This window comes from Mercenaria mercenaria, chromosome 2 (genome assembly GCF_021730395.1).
Source record: "Mercenaria mercenaria strain notata chromosome 2, MADL_Memer_1, whole genome shotgun sequence".
NCBI lineage: Eukaryota > Metazoa > Mollusca > Bivalvia > Venerida > Veneridae > Mercenaria > Mercenaria mercenaria.
The window spans coordinates 27,447,925-27,469,803 of NC_069362.1; the positions used below are offsets into that span (position 1 = coordinate 27,447,925).

Below are 21,879 nucleotides of genomic sequence, written 5' to 3' on the forward strand. Positions count from 1 at the left end.
ACTGTGTTAGGCCTATTAATATTACAGAAGGCCACATTGAAACTTAAGATATTTAATATGTTCTAACGCTGTTATATATCTTTATGTGTTACCTTCTTTAAATAAAGTTATTATTATTATTATTATCAAACGTCCGATTGTTACGTCACAAACGCAACGTCTGTTTCTATGACGCTGACTTACCAGTTGCAACACGTTTCGGAGATGACTTCTAACACATTGATGCAAAAATGACATTTATCTTATTTTCAGGCAGTAAAAATGAGCTTACTGGATGTTAGTAACGTACAGCTATAAACGCTCAGCGTCTGTCTGTTACGTCAGAACTGTGACGCTGGTCTCCTAGACGATGGCGTCTTTAAAGAAACACAGAATGCGATCTCTCTGGTAAGAAATCCTTTTATTATTATTATGAAAGAAAGAAATGCCGCATTAATAACAACAACAACAATGATGATGATGATGATGTTTATGATAATAATAATAATAATAATAATAATAATAGTAGTAATAGTAATTATAACAACAACGACAACGTTAAAATTTTATTCCGATGCACATAATATCGTGCTACGAAACGCGGTAAATTTGTTTCCTTTCTTTGCGCATGCGCAAACACGTTTTTATTTCTTCATAATTTTAGTAATAATAATGTCTGAAGTAGTCAAATGTGTTGTTTCGTTATCAATAAGAAATTGTTCACAATATAGAGCCTCCAACTGTACTAAGTATTTCTAAATGTGTTCACGTAGTCGCGAAAACATAGTAAAATACGCACATAACGTATGGAAACGTACTGAAAACGTTTCAACTAGAGTAATTCACTCTGTCACCAAGCTAAAACAGCTGCATTGGTCGCACCACCGCCGGTGATCCTCAAAATCAGCAGCTTTTGGTGGTGTTAAAGCCTAATAGACGGAGACAGAGCGTATAAGTCGGGTGCATGCTATTTACCTGTCACCGCGAGGTTGTCATAAAGGCGCTGAATAAATAGCTTGGACGAGAAGGGAGCACTATCGCTTCTCGGCCTTTTGGCTAAGATCAAAGTGTAGTATCTGTTCTTATCAGCTTAATATCTGATACGTCCCTCCAATGGGGGACTTCGATATTAAACTGATTTTTAACGGGCCGTTTGCTGATGTTGATATAACTCGTGGCCCAATCCATTTGTATATGTTACTTTTGTGTTCATACTATTGTACATATGCCTAATAACAAATACAATAAAATATTATTAAACTAAACTGATTTTTGGACACAGGCGAGATGTTAGGGGCTTGCTCCGCTCTCGCCACGGGTTGGCCCGGTATTGTAGTACCTCCGGGATCGGCCCACTCCCCTTAACGGGGAAAAACATGAAATCAAATAATAAGAAAAAAGTAGTCAGCGCCAGGGCATTCTGTCCGTCTCAGGAATATTTACAGAAATAAAAGGCTCTTGAACAAGCTCAAGACCATTTGCGCAATTACGTCCAAGGAGAGCTGCTGCGCTGCTCGTGAAATACAATGGAGACATATCAGTATTGCAGTAAATTGCATAAAATCGAATCATAATTTTAGTGTTAACGTATCGCAATATCCAGCCTCTACAGGACGGGAAATGGCTATAATGTACCGTACATGACGTACGTTACGATACGTCTATCAAACGTCCGATTATTACGTCACAAACGCAACGTCTGTTTCTATGACGCTGACTTACCAGTAGCAACACGTTTCGGAGCTGACTTCTAACACATTGATGCAAAAATGACATTTTTCTTATTTTCAGGCAGTAAAAATGAGCTTACTGGACGTTAGTAACGTACAGCTATAAACGCTCAGCGTCTGTCTGTTACGTCAGAACTGTGACGCTGGTCTCCTAGACGATGGCGTCTTTAAAGAAACACAGAATGCGATCTCTCTGGTAAGAAATCCTTTTATGATTATTATTATGAAAGAAAGAAATGCCGCATTAATAACAACAACAACAACAACAACAACAACAACAATGATGATGATGATGATGTTTATGATAATAATAATAATAATAATAATAATATAATAATAATAGTAGTAGTAATGGTAATTATAACAACAACGACAACGTTAAAATTTTATTCCGATGCACATAATATCGTGCGACCGAAACGCGGTAAACTTGTTTCATTTCTCTGCGCATGCGCAAACACGTTTTTATTTCTTCATAATTTTAGTAATATTAATAACTGAAGTAGTCAAATGTGTTGTTTCGTTATCAATAAGAAATTGTTCACAATATAGAGCCTCCAACTGTACGACGTATTTCAAAATGTGTTCACGTAGTCGCGAAAACATAGAAAAATACGCACATAACGTTTGGAAACGTACTGAAAACGTTTCAACTAGTGTAATTCACTCTGACACCAAGCTAAAACAGCTGCATTGGTCGCACCACCGCCGATGATCCTCAAAATCAGCAGCTTTTGGTGGTGTTAAAGCCTAATAGACAGAGACAGAGCGTATAAGTCGGGTGCATGCTATTTACCTGTCACCGCGAGATTGTCATAAAGGCGCTGAATAAATAGCTTGGACGAGAAGGGAGCACTATCGCTTCTCGGCCTTTTGGCTAAGATCAAAGTGTAGTATCTGTTCTTATCAGCTTAATATCTGATACGTTCCCCCAATGGGGGACTTCGATATTAAACTGATTTTTGGACACAGGTGAGATGTTAGGGGCTTGGTCCGCTCTCGCCACGGGTTGGCCCGGTATTGCAGTACCTCCGGGATCGGCCCACTCCCCTTAACGGGGAAAAAACAAGAAATCAAATAATAAGAAAAAAATAGTCAGCGCCAGGGCATTCGTCTCAGGAATATTTACAGAAATAAAAGGCTCTTGAACAAGCTCATGACCATTTGCGCAATTACGTCCAATAATAATAATAATAATAATAATAATAGTAGTAGTAGTAGTAATTATAACAACAACGACAACGTTAAAATTTTATTCCGATGCACATAATACCGTGCGAACAAAACGCGGTAAACTTGTTTCATTTCTCTGCGCATGCGCAAACATGTTTTTATTTCTTCATAATTTTAGTAATAATAATGTCTGAAGTAGTCAAATGTGTTGTTTCGTTATCAGTAAGAAATTGTTCACAATATAGAGCCTCCAGCTGTACGAAGTATTTCTAAATGTGTTCACGTAGTCGCGAAAACATAGAAAAATATGTACATAACGTTTGGAAACGTACTGAAAACGTTTCAACTAGTGTAATTCACTCTGACACCAAGCTAAAACAGCTGCATTGGTCGCACCACCGCCGGTGATCCTCAAAATCAGCAGCTTTTGGTGCTGTTAAGGCCTAATAGACGGAGACAGAGCGTATAAGTCGGGTGCATGCTATTTACCTGTCACCACGAGATTGTCATAAAGGCGCTGAATAAATGGCTTGGACGAGAAGGGAGCACTATCGCTTCTCGGCCTTTTGGCTAAGATCAAAGTGTAGTATCTGTTCTTATCAGCTTAATATCTGATACGTCCCCGCAATGGGGGACTTCGATATTAAACTGATTTTTGGACACAGGTGAGATGTTAGGGGCTTGCTCCGCTCTCGCCACGGGTTGGCCCGGTATTGCAGTACCTCCGGGATCGGCCCACTCCCCTTAACGGGGAAAAACAAGAAATCAAATAATAAGAAAAAAGTAGTCAGCGCCAGGGCATTCGTCTCAGGAATACTTACAGAAATAAAAGGCTCTTGAACAAGCTCAAGACCATTTGCGCAATTACGTCCAATAATGATAATAATAATAATAATAATAATAATAATAATAATAATAATATTAGTAGTAATAGTAATTATAACAACAACGACAACGTTAAAATTTTATTCCGATGCACATAATACCGTGCGACCGAAACGCGGTAAACTTGTTTCATTTCTCTGCGCATGCGCAAACACGTTTTTATTTCTTCATAATTTTAGTAATAATAATGTCTGAAGTAGTCAAATGTGTTGTTTCGTTATCAGTAAGAAATTGTTCACAATATAGAGCCTCCAACTGTACGAAGTATTTCTAAATGTGTTCACGTAGTCGCGAAAACATAGAAAAATACGCACATAACGTTTGGAAACGTACTGAAAACGTTTCAACTAGTGTAATTCACTCTGACACCAAACTAAAACAGCTGCATTGGTCGCACCACCGCCGGTGATCCTCAAAATCAGCAGCTTTTGGTGGTGTTAAAGCCTAATAGACGGAGACAGAGCGTATAAGTCGGGTGCATGCTATTTACCTGTCACCGCGAGATTGTCATAAAGGCGCTGAATAAATAGCTTGGACGAGAAGGGAGCACTATCGCTTCTCGGCCTTTTGGCTAAGATCAAAGTGTAGTATCTGTTCTTATCAGCTTAATATCTGATACGTCCCCCAATGGGGGACTTCGATATTAAACTGATTTTTGGACACAGGTGAGATGTTAGGGGCTTGCTCCGCTCTCGCCACGGGTTGGCCCGGTATTGCAGTACCTCCAGGAGCGGCCCACTCCCCTTAACGGGGAAAAACAAGAAATCAAATAATAAGAAAAAAGTAGTCAGCGCCAGGGCATTCGTCTCAGGAATATTTACAGAAATAAAAGGCTCTTGAATAAGCTCAAGACCATTTGCGCAATTACGTCCAAGGAGAGCTGCTGCGCTGCTCGTGAAATACAATAGAGACATATCAGTATTGCAGTAAATTGCATAAAATCGAATCATAATTTTAGTGTTAACGTATCGCAATATCCAGCCTCTACAGGACGGGAAATGGCTCACGGTTCCTGTGGCCTTACCTTTTGATCAAGTGATTCAAAAATCATTAGGGGTCATCTACTCTACATGTTCAGTCATCCTATGAAGTTTCAACATTCTGGGTCAAGTGGTTCTCAAGTTATTGATCAGAAACGGGTTTCCATGTTCAGGCCCCTGTGATCTTAGATGATTTTTCAAATATTTTTTATTAAATGAGATCTCATTTTGGTAAAATCAGGCTATGAATATATTATACATAACTTACACTTCAGAATAGGTCTTAAACTAAAAAAGCAACCATAAAAGAATACTTACAATGAAATTAAATGTTTCATTCAATTTTAAAACAACCAAAACAACTACTACTGTCTCCAGTATCAGTACACATCATGATCTTCAGGTTGCATTCAGTCATTAAAATTTTGTCAGCTGTAGGTAGATATGTAATATGCCTCATAATCATGACTACACGCATGTTTTAGTGTTGTTATATTTTCTGGTCCTTTTGGATCATGGAGTCCATTCAACATATGTGTATGCCCCTAATATAGTTCCGCTTAAGCTGATGCTAGTGGGTGTGAGAGGTGTTGCACATTTCATTACCTCTCGTGAACAGACTCAATCAAACCGAGTCTGCTATTATTCTTCTTGGCTGCATTCTATGTTTCCAAAGGATCTTTTTACGAATTTTATTGAAAATTTAAATTTTTCAAACTTGTCTCTGAATTGTCTCAAATGATTTTATTGCAGTCCTCCGAATCCCAGTATCGTACAATTATCCAAGAAAAAAAATCGTACGCCAGTACGTGAATATTTGGGGACGAAAACATCGGGAATCTACCGGCGATTAAAAGTTTTAACTTGTTAAAAAGAATGTTTCTTTCAAATTAGTTATACCCTTTAATGATATGTCAATCACAAACACCAGCTAGAATGTAAAATTAAATCAAATTGAAGTTCATATGTTCGTATTTTCGGGAAACAGGCCCTTTTTTACGCCCCCTCCGTTACGGCTGCAATTATTTTCCTAAGTCGTGCAAATAGAAATTATTTACGTAAATATTATGAAAGGATGGTATCTTTCTTTATGAAAAATAAATAAGATAACACCTCTTCTGTTGAGTTCATGCAATATGTCTTTTCATAAACCCATTTTTATGCTACAAACTTCGACGGATACAGGCTGATCACTACCAAATAGAATGTAAGCCTCCGCAGGTCTATCACAAGTAGTCCAAATATAAATAGTACTAATCTTTTTTCCTGTCCTAGTGCATTTTCTCGGCAGCAACGTGCTTACTTTTACTCTACCGCGTTTCAGAATGTATCACTTTGCATTCTAATGAAATCGGCATGTTCCTCTCGCATGCTAGATAAAAATGGCGGCGTAAGAATTTAATGTCACGAAAAGAGAAATTGAAAGAAGCGAAAAGTAGTAAATTCAGCGGGTTGTATTTAACGAACTGTAGTTTTCTTATATAAAAGTTAACACCTCCTTTTCTTGTTGTTTTTCTAAAGTAGCGATCTAGTTCTTTATGGGAATATAAGTCTCTGAAAATCTGATATGCTAGAAAATGTCGAAAAACCGTTATGAAGTGAGTGGATTTTATATGAAATAAAGAACAGCTGGATTTAGTGGTGTTCAGCCTACACGGTTGCAATTTTATCATTCAGTAGAACGCACGCCGTATCATAGGGCGCTTTTGTTTGTAACAAACTCAGTTCGGTTTCAAACCGGTTTGCCAAACTTTCGATTTGTTTTGTAAAACTGGTTTTGATCTCGAAAAGGTCTGTGTCATTTGTTTTCAAAAACCGCTAACCGGTTTGTCAAACCGACCAAACTGCCCCCGGAGGCGGTTTGTTCGGTTTGTTGTATCCGAAATTTATTGCAGTTCGAGAAAAAATGGCGGACCGTGTGGACCAAAATGGAAACGGGTAAAGAAAAAAATTAAGAATTGGTTCATTTCTGGTGAAAATCCGTGGTAATCTTTATGCTCAGCCGAATTCATTTGTCAATAATTACTTCTAAAAACATTCTCTTTGATTGGCATACATCGTTTTCATCTGTTTCTCTAACCATCGAAATATTCCATTGATTTCGTTCCAAAATTATTCGACCCCCAACAGTCCAAAATCCAATTACTGTTATAGAATAAAGTTTTAATTTATAGTAAATGTGTCTGTTTCTGAAGGATAACATACATATGCAATATTTTGTATTTAAATAAATGTCTCTGTTGCTAAGCAAGGGATCACTTCTTGTAGTGTAAAGAAACACGCTAATTGTTGTCAGAATTCTAGGTTCAAGTCCTAGCAAGAAGCCCTATGCACATTGACATAACTTTATATGCACATAAACATCATTAGTATATAAATACATATGCAAAGCAGTTCTCTAGCTTGACAAAAAGATGCAGTTTTAAATTTTAAGAGCAAAATGAGTATTTTTTTTCATGCATACAACTATTCATATCAATGAAATTTCATTTTCCAACTAAATTTTCATTTTTTTTTATCCCTGACAAGATATTAATTGAAAATAAATTGACTGGCAGCTTTAGGACCTGTTAACTTATGCAGAAAAATGGCCGAAAAACACTGCAAAGTCATAAATACTTGTGGGGGACTAATTTTCATGGATTTCATAGTTGTGTAATTAATTTCTAACAAGCCCATAAATACCATCGTTTTTATCTTCAAAAGTTGAATTCCACAAATTCGTGTCCCCATGAAATAGCCATTTCAATATAGACAAAGCAGTTATCAACAACAAAAATAAAATGACTATTAAGTCTGTAAAAAGAGCTGATCCTTGTTGTCAAATGTTGTACAATTTATTACAATGCTAACTTCGGAAACAAGTGTGCACAAGTTTGTTTCAATTGATAATGCATTGTCTCATTAGTGTCTTGATGATGGTGACTTTCCCCTTGTAACTCACAGGTTCTGTTGGTTGTTCTGACTGAGCTCCTAGCTTAGCCAGTTTGTCTACCTCTTCATTGCCTGCAAGTCCACAATGGGATGGAATCCACTGAAGTGCTACTTTGCAGGTTATACTCAGGCTCTGCATTCTCCTGGCTAGCTGCGGAGCTTTATTGTTGACCAGAGCTTCCATGACAGACAGTGCATCTGTACGAAAGACGACCCAGAAGCTTGCTTCTGCCGAGTCTTCAATCATTGAGACGGCCTTCATGAGTGCTTCAGTCTCTGCCTTGTAATTGTTGCAGTGTTTTCCTGTGGCTGCGTGTAGTGTAGAGAAATTTTCAATTCACCGAAATACATATAATTATATACATAAGTATCAATCATGTTTAATAATGTATATCCATGGTTTCTGGTTCCCCTTAATACAGTGACATAAAAGTTCAAAGTATTATTAAAGTATTGTCTGATCAAGTCAGGGGTGTCATTGGATGCCATCCAACTCATTGTTGCCAGATTTTGGATGTACAGTGTGTCATCAGAAAAAAAATGTCAGAGATTAAATATGTCAACCATATTTTGAAGAATCTTAATTAATATTTATTTAAACAAGTTTTTGTGAGGTAAGATACACTCGCTGGCCTAAAATACAACTGGTTACTTAAATCAGTCCAGCACCAGAGTCAGAGTATATGTGCTTTGCTTGAACCTTGAGTAGTATAACATCATCTATTTTTGCACATTAACTACGTCACAACTGTCAAACTTTGCTGAGTGTGTCTAAAACAAGGAAACAGCAATGATTTCAATTTAGGAGTTATCCCTGTTACAAAACACTTAATCTCTAATTTTCATCAAATTGAAATAAAAAAAAGTCTGCTGGATAGTGGATACAGTTAAATGATTACATCTCAGTCTTAGTCTTTGTGGCCGGGTGGTTAGGGTAGTTGATTTTAAATTATTTGTCCTTCACTGCTGTGTGTTCGAAACCTTGCTCAGGGTGTAGAATTCTTTCATGTGTGGATTTTTAAGTAATCCAACTGACTTAAAAGACAGTGGATTAACCTAGCTGCCCGCCCATGCCTTAAATAATGCATTGAAAGTTGATATATGACCTATAATTCTGTCAGTCTGACATTAAACTTAACAAAAACAAACATTTGTATTAACTCAATTGGTCTAATGGCTTATGTTGTTGAGTGTAAAAGGCAGTGACTCAACTGTCTGTGCCATAGTTAGCCTTGCTATATACACATGTTAAATAGTGTCGGCACATGAGGAGTAGTAATAGTAGTACATGTTATTTAATATGTTTGGCTCTTAGATACAAATCTGTCATTTATCTCCATTTAGAATAAAATTAATCACCAGTTTTTCTAGATTCGTAATTTTGTTCATACAAACCGCCTGTTTGTTCAAGAACTCATTTTAACAGAAACCAGTTTAAGTTTATCATTATTTTTTTATCCAAACCAAAACCTAAAACCCAAACCGGATTTTTGCAAACAAAAGCGCCCATAGTTTGATGATTTCTGACCATGTGACCAAAAACAAGTTCTTTGGTGTTGTTATAATAATAAAATTTCGATCAACTTTTCTAGCAGGAACTGAGTTTTAATTTAAAATGTTTACAAAAGACGCAACTTGGTTTTTAGGGCTGTTATATTTCGATCTTCTCAGAATCAGGGCTGTTATATTTCGATCTTCTCAGATTGTTCAGCACGACTTTTATGTCGTGTTATTGGTACAGTTTAGTTTCTGAACATAAGCATTTCGGCCTGGGTGGTTCCAATACTCCCGATTTTATAGCTTTGGGTATTGTAAAATCACACTTTGGGTATGGTGCCTGCTTTTTAATTTTGTCTTTTGGCAGTTCCTGTGATATGCAGGCTCCATAACCTCAGATTCCCTTTCTAAATCCCAGTTTGTTTAGTTCTGGTCATTGTTTTCTCGTTTAGGGCAAACCCATTATTTTAACTGGGGACCATACGCCGCTTTTCATGGGATTACACACTAGTGTAGCATTGAAGGTTCCATGTGCACCGCCGTATGAACACATCTGCGGATGTCTATAAATTGTTTTTTGTACTTTTAACATGTGTAAATGTTGAGTTCTGCTCAACCTGGGGCTAGAGGGCGTGGACGGTAGCATGCATTTCCACTACCGGCCATGAACAGGCTCAATCAAACCGAGCCTGTAACATTTTCGTTTTTGTTGTGTTGAGCGACCTGTGGAGTTTCCACTTTTTTTATTTAGTACCGATTATAGATCTATGCGGATGGTGCTGAACTGCTGTACTATTTTTGTAGGTTATTTATAGTTTATTTTGGTCACGTGATGAAGAATTGCTTTGGTCATGTGATCAAAGCAAGAGCATGCTCATTTTCATACGCTTTGTTTTTGTTATAAAATATAGATTACGACAAATATGTACTTAAGCATTGCATTTTTTTGATAAAGTTGAATCTCGGAAGCTTCCAGACTTAAATTACGTAAAATTTGTGGAGGACATGGAACTACTTGTTCGGTTTCGAATAAGCGTATCAGCCGTAAATTTGTGGTATGGTAAATCTGTGTGCACGCTTCGCTGCCTACAAAAATATTAAACTGGAAATGGCGGGCCTGAAGTGGTTATTAATTTACCACGACTAAACCTGTATTTGCACGACGGTAAACTGAGCGCAAAAATGCTTATTAATAACCACGTAAGGCACGCCGTTACTTAAAATCAGGGATATTCCGATCAGTTTTTGCATCTATACTTGTGCGACACGGGTACAATGACTATAAAACTAACAACATCTCTAACCATTAGTAGTTGACTACATGTTACAAGGCTGTCTTAAATAGGAATATCGTAGAATGATAATAAATATTGATAAGTTTTTCATCAATTTCATAGTTGATACCCTGGTTTTAGATTGTATTAACATCAGTATCGTCGACTGACAACTAGCAATTTATGTGGTATAAGTTATCAAATCGGATTATAGAATACAAGACAGTGGTTGTTCACTACAAGTCAAAAATTTGAACTTGTCTGAAACAAGTTCTTATGTCCTTTGTCAGAATATGTGAATATGTCACACATTAAAGAAAAATAGGCACATTTTTAAAAACTATGTGGTTTGAAGCATGGATCTAGCTACAGGGATCCCCACTCATCACGTGTAACTCTAATTTGCAGGTTGGCGGCATTTATCCGTGGCGAAAGTATGTTGTTTTCTAGGCGGCTCAAATGACAATTCACCTCAACCTCACATATTTGAACGCATTTTTTATGCTATTATATACAAGTATTCTAGACAAAAAGAAACAAGAAAAAATTACATGAAAAGATTTTTTTAACTTAATAATATGTTTTCACTATTTTTTTCACTGACAATTCACAAAATCAGACAATCATTTATTTCATTTGTACCATTATTGTATTGCTATACAAATATGAACTGAATAGTTATAATATATTAATCTTCTATAAATAACTAAAGGAAAAACCATTGTGACTGCATGAGTATTTTTTGCTTTGGATTGCAAAAAGAGAAACGCCAGCGAGGAAAATTCATTTTTAATTTTAAAAATGCTACATTCAGTCAACAGTGGGGGGTGATTTCAAAATCATGTTGTTAACAATAAAAAACATGGTGCCTAACTGTTATATATGATGTCACTGTATTTCAGCAATTTGTATAGATATACTATGAATTAAAAAAAGTTTTGATGAAAGTAACAAAAAAATATAGGACATTTTTATAACACAATAGTTACGATTACTCGATTGCCTGAATCAGTTTTGATCATATAAACTATTGATGTTAACGACACGGGGTTAAATGACATTAAAACTTAATCACACATCCCTCGGTTAAATTGCCAGTTATGTACGTGCCGCTTCCGGTTATTGTTACCGTTTCCATTTATTGGCTTTGTCAAAGGTAGATAGTCAGGTAGAGCTATATAATAAATCATGATACCGTTTTTCATAAGGCAATTTGCGTATACCGGTTGATATCCCCTTCCTTAGGTCCTTGTTTTGCTGAAGATAATTACTTACACATCACGTGACCGTCGAAACTGGACAACAAGCAAGACCTTTGATGTCGTAATAAAAGTATAGAAAATGGTAAAAGAACTACTTCTGAAGACACTGGTTGTCACTACCAAAGCTTACCATAAAAAACTTTGCCAAAGAAAAACTTGTCTGTTGCCACTATCAAAGTTCTTTGTTGGTTTGTCAAAGAAATTGGCTGAAACTATGGTCGCGTACACAAAAGAAAAAATGAGCCGCACCATGAGAAAACCAACATAGTGGCTTTGCGACCAGCATGGATCTAGACTAGCATGCGCATCCGCGCAGTCTGGTCAGGATCCATGCTGTTCGCTAACGGTTTCTCTAATTGCAATAGGCTTTGAAAGCGAGCAGGCTGGTCTAGATCCATGCTGGTCGCAAATGTACTATGTTGGTTTTCTCATGGTGCGGCTCAAATGACACTTCATCGCCTCACACTCACAGTGATTGAACGCATTGCTTTCTCTGTATATGTAGTTTATGTATACAAGTATTCTGAGAAAAAAGGAGGAACAACGTAAGGTCATGAATTACATGAAATAGATTTTCTAATTACCTTTGATTTGATGTTTTAATTACTTCTCTTTTCTCTACCAATTCACCAAACTCAGCAATCATTTCATTTATTTCACGTTCATTTTGTTTTGCTCATCACAAGAATTGAGCAAGCTGGGAATTAGTTATAATATATTAATCTTCTCTGAACATAACAAAGGTAACATAACATGACTGCAAGGAGTATGTTCTTTGCTTTGGATGCAAGAAAAACGAGAAACGCCACTGTCGAGTGAAAACTCTCATTTTTCAATTCCTTAAGGGGACGCATATTGCTACATTCACAGTTCATACAGCAATGCGGAAGGGGTGCATATTCAAGAAATCGATGGTGGGAAAATAAAAAACATATTCCTAAACTGATATAATACTGATGGACACCTGTAATATTCAGTATTTTGTGGATAAGGATGTGATACTATGAATGTAATAGGAAAACAGAGGTCTTTGTGAAAGTACATTCAACACAAAATATTGAGCTTTTGTATAAGGAAAATAAAGGTTTTTTACAATAACAGTGTTCCAAAAAATGTTGAAGGGATGAGATTTTCTTTCTAACACACCAGGTTTGCTTAAACATGTAAAAATTTAACGCCATGTCTGTTCATCTCGGGATGGACGCCATATTTCTCATTGATAAAAAATGTAAACAAAAAAATCAGAGTGGGATTAGCATTGCAAGGGCATAACATGACATTCTACACAATGAATACCTTAGAACAGATATCTAAGATGCTACACAGGTCAGGCGGGTTAAATGCATAATGTCGATCACTTGAAAAAGGTGGTTAATTTTAGTTTGTTTACATGGTTTTTAATTTTCCCACGACTTCTTGGCGATTCACTGCAAATGTATTACTGCGCCGGACGAAAGGTAACTCTAATAAACAACGGGAGACAACTTAGGTGTCAGCACGTGTACGATTTAAAAAAAAAAACATGTCGATGATTATAATTTCTTATCAAATAATGAATCCTATTCTGATATTCGTCTTTAATATTAGAAAATTATTAATTTCTGTGGATATTTGTCAAATAATATTACTTACAGTGGACTACTTTGCGCATCAAACTGGTTTCCGCTTCAGTTGTGAGGCACTTCCGTTATACTTTTTGACAACAATAACAAAACACAAAATGAATCGATAAAGTCACTTATAAACCGACTGCTACTTAAATCAGTGTAAGTTAAGTTGTTGTTACAACATTATACATGTTCGTTACGTTATGAGATAAAGTTTATCTTGAACTGCATAATCCATTAATTACGTTTAGATGAAATTGCATTTACAACTTATTTGACCCCGTTTTTTTACGTGAATGACAGCATTCTCGTGCAACTCGTGCAAACAGAGTTATGAAAAGTATGGTGGAGAATTCCAGGACAAATTATAAATGACATTAAAGTGAGGATAACTGTATATTCGTCCAGTTTTGATCATTGACATTCCTGCTGTGTATTAGTAACTTTTGTGAACAAGATTAGAATGTTGCTTTTGCACATACACACATTGATTTGACGTCTCAACCAAATTTCATACCTTATTTTAGGGATTTTTAAGACAATACATTTTCAAAAGTTTGTTGAATGTGTTTTGATATTTAAGTGCATTGCAGTTCATGAATACCAAGTTAAAAATTAATAATGGCAACATTTCTAGGCCTTTATTGTAAGCCACTAGACTTCTGTAACGATAAATGTTTAATGTATTAAGGGGAATATACTCTTTTAGTTTTGGAATGTGGCATTCCTTGACCACCGTATCTTTTCTTATGCACTACTTACAAACTAAATAATGTGTTTTAGCTCAAATATGCGAAATGAAAAGCAAGACAGTGAACTTATTTCACATTCTTTCTTTAAATTAGAATCTGTAGGACATTGATAAATGTTTGGACAAAGTGAAGCACTATTATTTTCGCACCAAAAAGTCTTAATTGTTGACTTTGAATGTACACAAGAAGTCTTATGTAATTCAACATAAACTTTCTTGCTTCAGTTTTTCTCATTTTTATTTTAGTGAGCAATCCTTTGTGTACTTATAACAGTTGAAACAGTATTCATTTCATTTACCAAAACCTTGTACTTTTTTGCAGGTAAATTTTATAATACCCCACCCACTTTTTTCTAATTTCAAAGTATGCGTCCCCTTAAAATGGTATGCAATTTTATGAGACATCTAAAGAAACTGTCATCAAACTGTTCACTGTTAGTTAGTGCTTTCTCTTACAAATCGGTTCAAAGCAAAGGTGGGCCAGTAAAAAACGCCTAAGATGCAATCCAAATGCATTGGCCCATCCAACCTTCTTGAAGCACGTTTTGTCGGAAACGTTTATATTGAAGTTTTTTGTTTTGCTCATCATTTTTTTTTTGTCATGTGTTTTTATATTTGGTAACTGCAATTCTAAATGATTTCCATCACAAAGTCCTTCGAACTTTGAAGTAAAATAGGATGTTTATCAAAAGTTTATTAAAGGTTTTGATCAAAATTATGCTTGACCGTAGTGTCGCTGTCAAAAATTGTCCAAGAAACCCGTGATAGTGAGAACGACAGGCCCAGCCTCTTCACATGTGAAATACACTGCGCGACTGCAGCAATGCCAGTAAGTAGATAAAGATAGCACGAGTTATTTTTCGTTCAACATTACCAACTTTTAGTAACATCTCGTAACCGATAAAGCGGGACAGATCTACCTATCATAAAAATCAATAAAACCAATAATCCGATATCATCGCTATCGGACGGATTCGTTGATTTCCGTACTAATTGTTGTTGTTGTAGTAACACGAGGGAAAAATCGATAATTAACATCTTTGGTCATTATCTGTTGCATTTACAGGCGGGCGGTTTGCTAAACGATGTACTTGAATTGAATGAAGTTTTGGTAATTATTAAAGTGGAAATCAGATCAGATTCTGGGATATCCTTGCTAGAATTTAAGCAGTTATAATATTTTTTGTTTCAAAATGAAGTTGATTAAGCTTTGTATTATAAATACGGAAGTCGAAAAATTATATAATACTTTATAAATTGTCAAATAAAAGTAATATTTAAGAATATAAATATGTTATCTAAAATATTTAGAAATCGTTACATTTTATACATCGAACACATAGATTTACTTTCTTTTTAATACATGAAACATCATGCTAACGTATATCTATGTACAGAAAAGAAATATTTACGCACAAGAAACCGTCTGTAAATAAAATAAATATTCAAGAATATGAATATGTTATCTAAACATCGTATATACTTCCTCTATACAAAGAAGTATAAAATACAATTTATTTTTATAGCTCTTTGCTCTATACGCGCTTTCTTTCACACATTATGAACATTAGAATATGAGCTTTTGATTCTAAAATATTTTCAAAATTCTAAACCACTAACGTTTTTCGATTTTCATCGCAAAAGGTAGTAAAAGCAGCAAATTCTCATGTATTTCTAAAACATAACGTTTGTCAGTAATTAAGTTTTGAAGCCTTCATAAGAAATATAGCATTTTTTTTTCAAGACATCTAAAAAATATTTTATTGTCGAACGATCTGGAAGCCGGTCGCTTTAAAGAAAAAGAAATATAGAAATAAAACTAAATACTTAACCCTTACCATGCTGAACACGATTGGTTCTTCCTTTGAAATCAGTGTAGACCATGATCAGCATGCACATCCGTGCAGACTGATCATGATCTGCACTGTCTGCCATTCAGCCAGTAACTTTTTGGTATGCACCCTTTTCATAATTAATAGTAATGTCCAAATTGAAAGATAGACAAGTTCATTATTGTAATTTAAACGGTTTTTGTTTTTCACCACTGTTTTATTTTTTATGTATGAAGTGCATATGTTTACTTTGCAATTCAAGCTAGTAGCGTAGATATCGGTAGAGGTATTTGTCAAATATATAGAAAGGGGTGGTGGTGGGGCGGGGAGGGGGAGGGGGATACTTTGACAGGTCATGAAAATATGTAGCTAAGCTGATTCTCAACTTTTTTTTTTTTAAGTATTTGATTTTTTTTAATATTAAATATCGAGATTGGCCTGTCTGAACCCAAAGTGCTTGTGATATAACCACTGGGGTAATCACCTGTAGATAGATACACGGAGCATGATTCAAAATTATCTTTTATACTTCTGATAATCTGCAAGACAAAACAGGCATATATATATATACACAAGAAATTTCTATCTACGTCAGTCTACGTTCATCAGATTTAGTAATTGAGATATCAGTCTCTAGGGTATTTTAGATATCCATCTACAAGGTACTATAGACGAAGTATTTGAGATACCAAATTTAATTTATATCACTTGTATAATAACTATAAGAGCAATGTGTGTATGTAATAAAATATTTTAAAAAATATGCACTCGTTCTTCCAAGGAGAAGCATTGCGCTCCTAAAGTCGCACAATATTTCCGCTGCGGAACTCGTGCATATTTCACGATACAAATCTAATAACCTAAAATTATATGTCCAGTTGAAGATTTACTGTTACTCATATTAATTACTAAAAGTCATCCCCTTTCCAGAACACTTTCTGTCTACGTCCTCGCATTCGTTGTCGAGATAGATAAGTTCAAGGGTTAACAAGTGAACTGATTACACCAGCAATATACAGTTAATATTACTTCTGGATTTTGGAAACTAAGTGAGTATAAATGTTTAGTACGTATGTGTAAATGGAACAATATTACAAAATTTAAAAATATTCCGTTCATGTTTAAAGTTCATCTGTAAATTGAACTAATTTCTGATAACTCGCCAATAGCGGATCACTACCTACCTAATACAACATCAAATCAAGCATTGATTTGTATTTTAAGCAGAATAAACAACCTTTTGATTATCCCTGAAATGGGTGATCCTCTATTGGTTGAATGGCCGCTCTACTTGATGGCACTTTTTTCATCGAAGTCAATCAAAAATTCAAAATCACATTATTCATATGAAAGTGTGTATTTCACTCTTCAAAATCATGAAAATGGTATCAAAGTGTGGTTTTGCAGCCTTGTTTTACGGCGCTTGTTTACATTATCGACGGGGGTAAACCAACATTTCTACAAACGTAGTGTAATAATATTTTATTTGGTCATAAATTTGTCTGCACTCAGTACTAAAAGGATCAGGAAATAAGCTTTTTTTGCACACTCACTTTCTCATTCCGTCATATTGTTCGGTCCCCCCGATTAGGAGGTGGTGTGAAATTCTGAGCGGAGAACAGTATTCTTGGGCCTTGTTCGTGTCGTTAGGGCGATTCTATCTCTGGTCGGACACAGAAGAACGCCCATGCATTATAGGTATTCGAGTAACATAGCATAAACATTCACTTTTACAAAAAAACTGCAGGACTTAATCCGTATCTAAACGGTCACACTAATGGTTCAGTCTTAACGTTGTCTTGTCAATGTGATATTACTCGCAGGACACACACTTCTGTGTCCTCACATTCTATAGCAGGGGATGGATGAGTGGGTGCGCCCGTGTCAAACGGACATATTTCTAGTTCAGAAATAGCAAAGATTTGTATTTTTGAGAAATGCTCCGAGGTTTTAAATTTCAGAGAAAGATGTATGTCCGTAAACAGCCGAAGGTCGTCATTATTGGTGCTGGTATTGCGGGAATATCTGCTGCAAGACGTCTGGTAGATGCTGAATTCAAAGATGTTATCATACTCGAAGCTGCCAACAGGTGACTTATTGCTTATTAACTAATTCAGCTAGCTGTTTAGAAATATTAAAAGCATGTACATGTATGTTAAAAATCTATGGGGAAAAAAAACACTTCTCAGATTAGAGTTTTTTTGTCTTTAACTGATGTTAAGACATCAACTTTCGTCCTGTTATAGGTTGTTTGTTTACAGATGACCATCAATATTTCAAATAAGCTGTACAAAAAGCCTGTCTGGGCTATTAGTACATAAATACTAGTTTATTCTACGTGTTTTGCTAACAAACTTCCTGTGGGCAACTAAAGAAGTTTCTATTTTTGAACTAATTGTATGATCGGAGACCAATTGACCCGAGTACATGTATTTATTTATTACATCCGAATTGGTATTTCGAAGCCCGTTTAATCGGGTTTGAGATATTATAAAGGAATGGAAGTTTATTCTGATATGCAAATCATTTATTTGCAGAATCGGTGGTCGAATTCACACAGTTAAATTTGGTGACGGTGACATGCCGATTGAAATGGGGGCTAACTGGATACATGGACCTACGGTGCAGAATTCAACATTCCAAGTGGCCGAAACCATAGGAGCACTACAACCATATCGAATTAATAACAGGTTCATTTTTTATTAATGAAACATTACTTTCCTAAATAAAATTTGCAGTCAGCAGCCACATATGCTGATTTCAGTCAAATCAGCATGCAAGGGAAGAATCGTCGCACAAGAGAGGGACCCTAAGCGCAAGGTTGCATTTAACCTCTTGTCCGGTATCAGGTACATAGTGTACACATGTAGGGAGATAACTTGATTAGAACATTTAAGGCATTAACAAACGGTCTTTAATTTGTTTAGCATATATGTTAACCGTTTACCACATTACGATTCGTTGTACGATAGATATTTTAATCGGACAGGTTATCATGTTTTGCTTGGCAAAATTACTTTCGCTTGATTAAGGTTAAACTACACATTTTACACACGCTTGTTGTTTTCTGTCAGGATGAGTGCAAGGTTCATGAGAGAGGATGGAACTGAAATTAGGAGAGAAATCGTTAAAGAAGCAGTTCATATTTATAATAAGGTGATGGATGACGTCTATCGAACACTTCCCCGCGAGCGAATTAAAAATAGCAGAATTGTTACCATGGCACCGCTAATATATGAATGTCTAGACAAAGAAGTCAAGAAACTTGAACAAAATGAAGATTACATTGAAGATATGAAAAGAGTATTGAATGCAATGCTAAATTACAGCAGATTTCACGAAGGCGAAGAACTAGAAAAAGTAACATGGGAAAAGGATATAGAAGAGTACAACGTTCCAGACGGAGGTGATGTTCATATTCCAGGAGGGTATGTACAAATATTAAATCATCTCATGAAAACTGTTCCGAAGGAATCGCTGATTTTGCAAACTGAAGTTGTGAATATTAATTGGGAGAATTGTGAAAATGAACAGCTCAAAATTAAGACAAAAAATGGAACTACATTCACGGCTGATCATGTCATTGTGACGTCATCTATCGGTTATCTGAAGAAGCATTGTGAAACGCTTTTCAAACCACTGCTGCCGGAAATTAAAATTGAAGTATTAAATTCTATGGCACTAGGGCGGGTGGATAAAATATTCTTGGAATTTGATACGGCTGTCTTGGCACCTACATATAGCAGCGTGGCGTTTGCTTGGGACGATACAACGATCGGTGGCGACAGCAGTAAATGGTATAAGCGTATTTTTGGTTTTGACCAAATTTTTACTAAGAACAAAACGATTCTTGGATGGATATCGGGCGACGGTGCAGAATATATGGAAACACTATCAGATGAAGAAATTGGGAAAACATGCGTGCAACTTCTACGCCAGTTTTTGGGAAATAAAGATATTCCCAACGCGAAAGCCGTTTTAGTTTCAAGATGGTGTAGTAATCCGTTTGTTTTAGGGTCGTACTTTTACCAAACGAAAACCATGATCCCGGGAGAACAGAAGATACTTTCTGAACCACTGACTACGACATCTGGTAAACCAGTGGTGATGTTTGCGGGAGAGGCTTTGACTAATTGCTGTACTCACGGAGCACGGGATTCCGGAATCCAGCAGGCAGAGAAGGTGATAGATCTATATCAAGGAAAAAGTCTAGAAGCAAAACTTTAAACACTCGGACTTTCTTGCATACCAGACGGGGAGTTCCGGTATCTTTACCGGTGCTGGAAAAATCCATCTTACACCCCGGGGTGTAAGATGACTCTCGTGCTGTAAATGACGTATTACGAACTACATATATGTAGAATATTTATGTACTAATATATATTTTATTTAAAAAAACGGAATAAAAATTCAATACCTTGACAATTCCTATTGGTTCCTGATAGTATATTTCTCGATTCAAATCACGTTATTTTATCAAAAATTCATAACGTTACGCTGCAACTGATAAAACAAAACCGGAACTAAACATTGTTATTTGTTTTGAAACGTCATGACGTCTTTCCTGTTTACGGACGTTGGTTTCCCGCGCTTTGTTTAAATACACTGCCATATGAAATAGTTCTAAAAAGAAAGCCGTTCGATTGATTTTATTTTTATTATTATTTCTTGAAATCGGTATGCAAGAAAAAGATTCTGTCACTGGTTATAGGTGCAGATGGGAATATCCGGCTCTCGGGTAACTGTTTAGGCGGTAACTCGGCAAGAAGCCTCGTTACCGCCTAAACAGTAACCCTCGAGTCCGGATATTCCCATCTGCACCTACAACCAGTGAAAGAATCTTACATTATTCAGTAGGGAAGACTGGATCTTGCAGCTGTACAATTAGCAGTTGATAGAACTGTTATTTTGCACCATATCTGTTAACACGATGTGTAATTACAGCACATCAACTATTTGAAACCGTCTGACATACAAAAGCTTAACTAAAGTTTTGTAAATCTGAGCTATTGAACCTGGCTGAGAGCGGTCATTTCATGATGTTAAAAACTTATGAACTGTTTGCCTATATGCAGAACTTTCAATTATTTCTGTATTTAAAAAGGTACATAATTTGCTAAATGTAAGCCAGTGTAACATGAAACCTGTCATGCAAGGTCTTCTCATGATGTCTAAGATAGACGTGTGTTGAGTCTGAAAACATTTAGTTTAGTAGTTTCTCAGTAATGTGCTTATAATTATGTAAAACTTATCCAACAAATTCTACGTTTAAAAGGGGCATACCTTGTACAAACTGTAGTCCACAACATTGAAACCTTTTTCTGTGAGATCATCTCGTGGTGCAGAAGATTTATGGCGGGTTTTAAGGCATTCAGTCAAGCAGTTTTTTTAGAAGCCTGCTTACAAGCAAAACTCTATGCTAAAAGTGGGACAAAATAAAATACAGTTACGTAATTTGCCTCATGAAATCATTGCAGGATGGCAAAGACTTGGTTTTGGCTCTAAAAGTTTCCAGATAAAACATGCTTACACGCAAAACTAACCAACCTTTCTAAGTGAAAAGGTGGCATAAATCTGACAAAATGAAGGCTACATTTATGTCACTTTTCATGTGAGGTAACCATATAATGCCGAAGACATGTGTGTACTTTTTAAGCATTAAGCCTGCTTTAATGTAAAATTTTGTGACGAGGACGCGACGTGAATGATATGTTTCTTCACTGTGTCATTTTAATGACCTTTCATATTCTAGTTACACTATTATATTGGGTTAAGTTTAGCTAGGTGTATGTAAACAGATATGTGCTCTTCCGTGTGTCTGCACAAGTATTTCAAAAACTATTTGTATCTCTTCCAGTTTCTGGAGAGACATACATGTATATATTTGTTTGTCTTTGTAAATATGCTTTGCATGCGTTGCTTATGATGTACTTTGTACAAGTCACAATAAACTATACGTTCTGTTCTGTTCCGTA

At 36.0% G+C, this 21,879-nt stretch overlaps 1 protein-coding gene, 3 non-coding genes and 1 pseudogene across 5 annotated transcripts; all 5 read left to right on the forward strand.

Moving 5' to 3' along the window:
* The first annotated feature begins 254 nt into the window (after window positions 1-254).
* LOC123562630 (spermine oxidase-like) lies at window positions 255-21,870 on the forward strand. 2 transcript variants are annotated; one of them, XM_053533212.1, is made up of 6 exons: window positions 255-387; window positions 1,771-1,905; window positions 16,835-16,953; window positions 17,866-17,993; window positions 18,442-18,594; window positions 18,979-21,870. In XM_053533212.1, the coding sequence occupies exons 4-6, from the start codon at window positions 17,872-17,874 to the stop codon at window positions 20,129-20,131; spliced, it is 1,428 nt and encodes a 475-aa protein (XP_053389187.1). In that variant the 5' UTR covers window positions 255-387; window positions 1,771-1,905; window positions 16,835-16,953; window positions 17,866-17,871; the 3' UTR covers window positions 20,132-21,870. The 2 variants fall into 2 exon arrangements, with proteins under 2 accessions (XP_053389187.1, XP_053389190.1); XM_053533215.1 differs by lacking the exons at window positions 255-387; window positions 1,771-1,905 and adding an exon at window positions 6,453-6,685.
* Window positions 1,016-1,185, forward strand: LOC128555410 (U2 spliceosomal RNA; annotated as a pseudogene).
* On the forward strand, window positions 2,567-2,760 carry LOC123565106 (U2 spliceosomal RNA). Its single transcript, XR_006689098.2, has one exon. It is a non-coding gene; the product is annotated as a U2 spliceosomal RNA (small nuclear RNA).
* Window positions 3,433-3,626, forward strand: LOC128555409 (U2 spliceosomal RNA). The gene has a single exon (XR_008370048.1). It is a non-coding gene; the product is annotated as a U2 spliceosomal RNA (small nuclear RNA).
* Window positions 4,319-4,511, forward strand: LOC123565104 (U2 spliceosomal RNA). Its single transcript, XR_006689096.2, has one exon. It is a non-coding gene; the product is annotated as a U2 spliceosomal RNA (small nuclear RNA).
* Window positions 21,871-21,879: the final 9 nt, after the last annotated feature.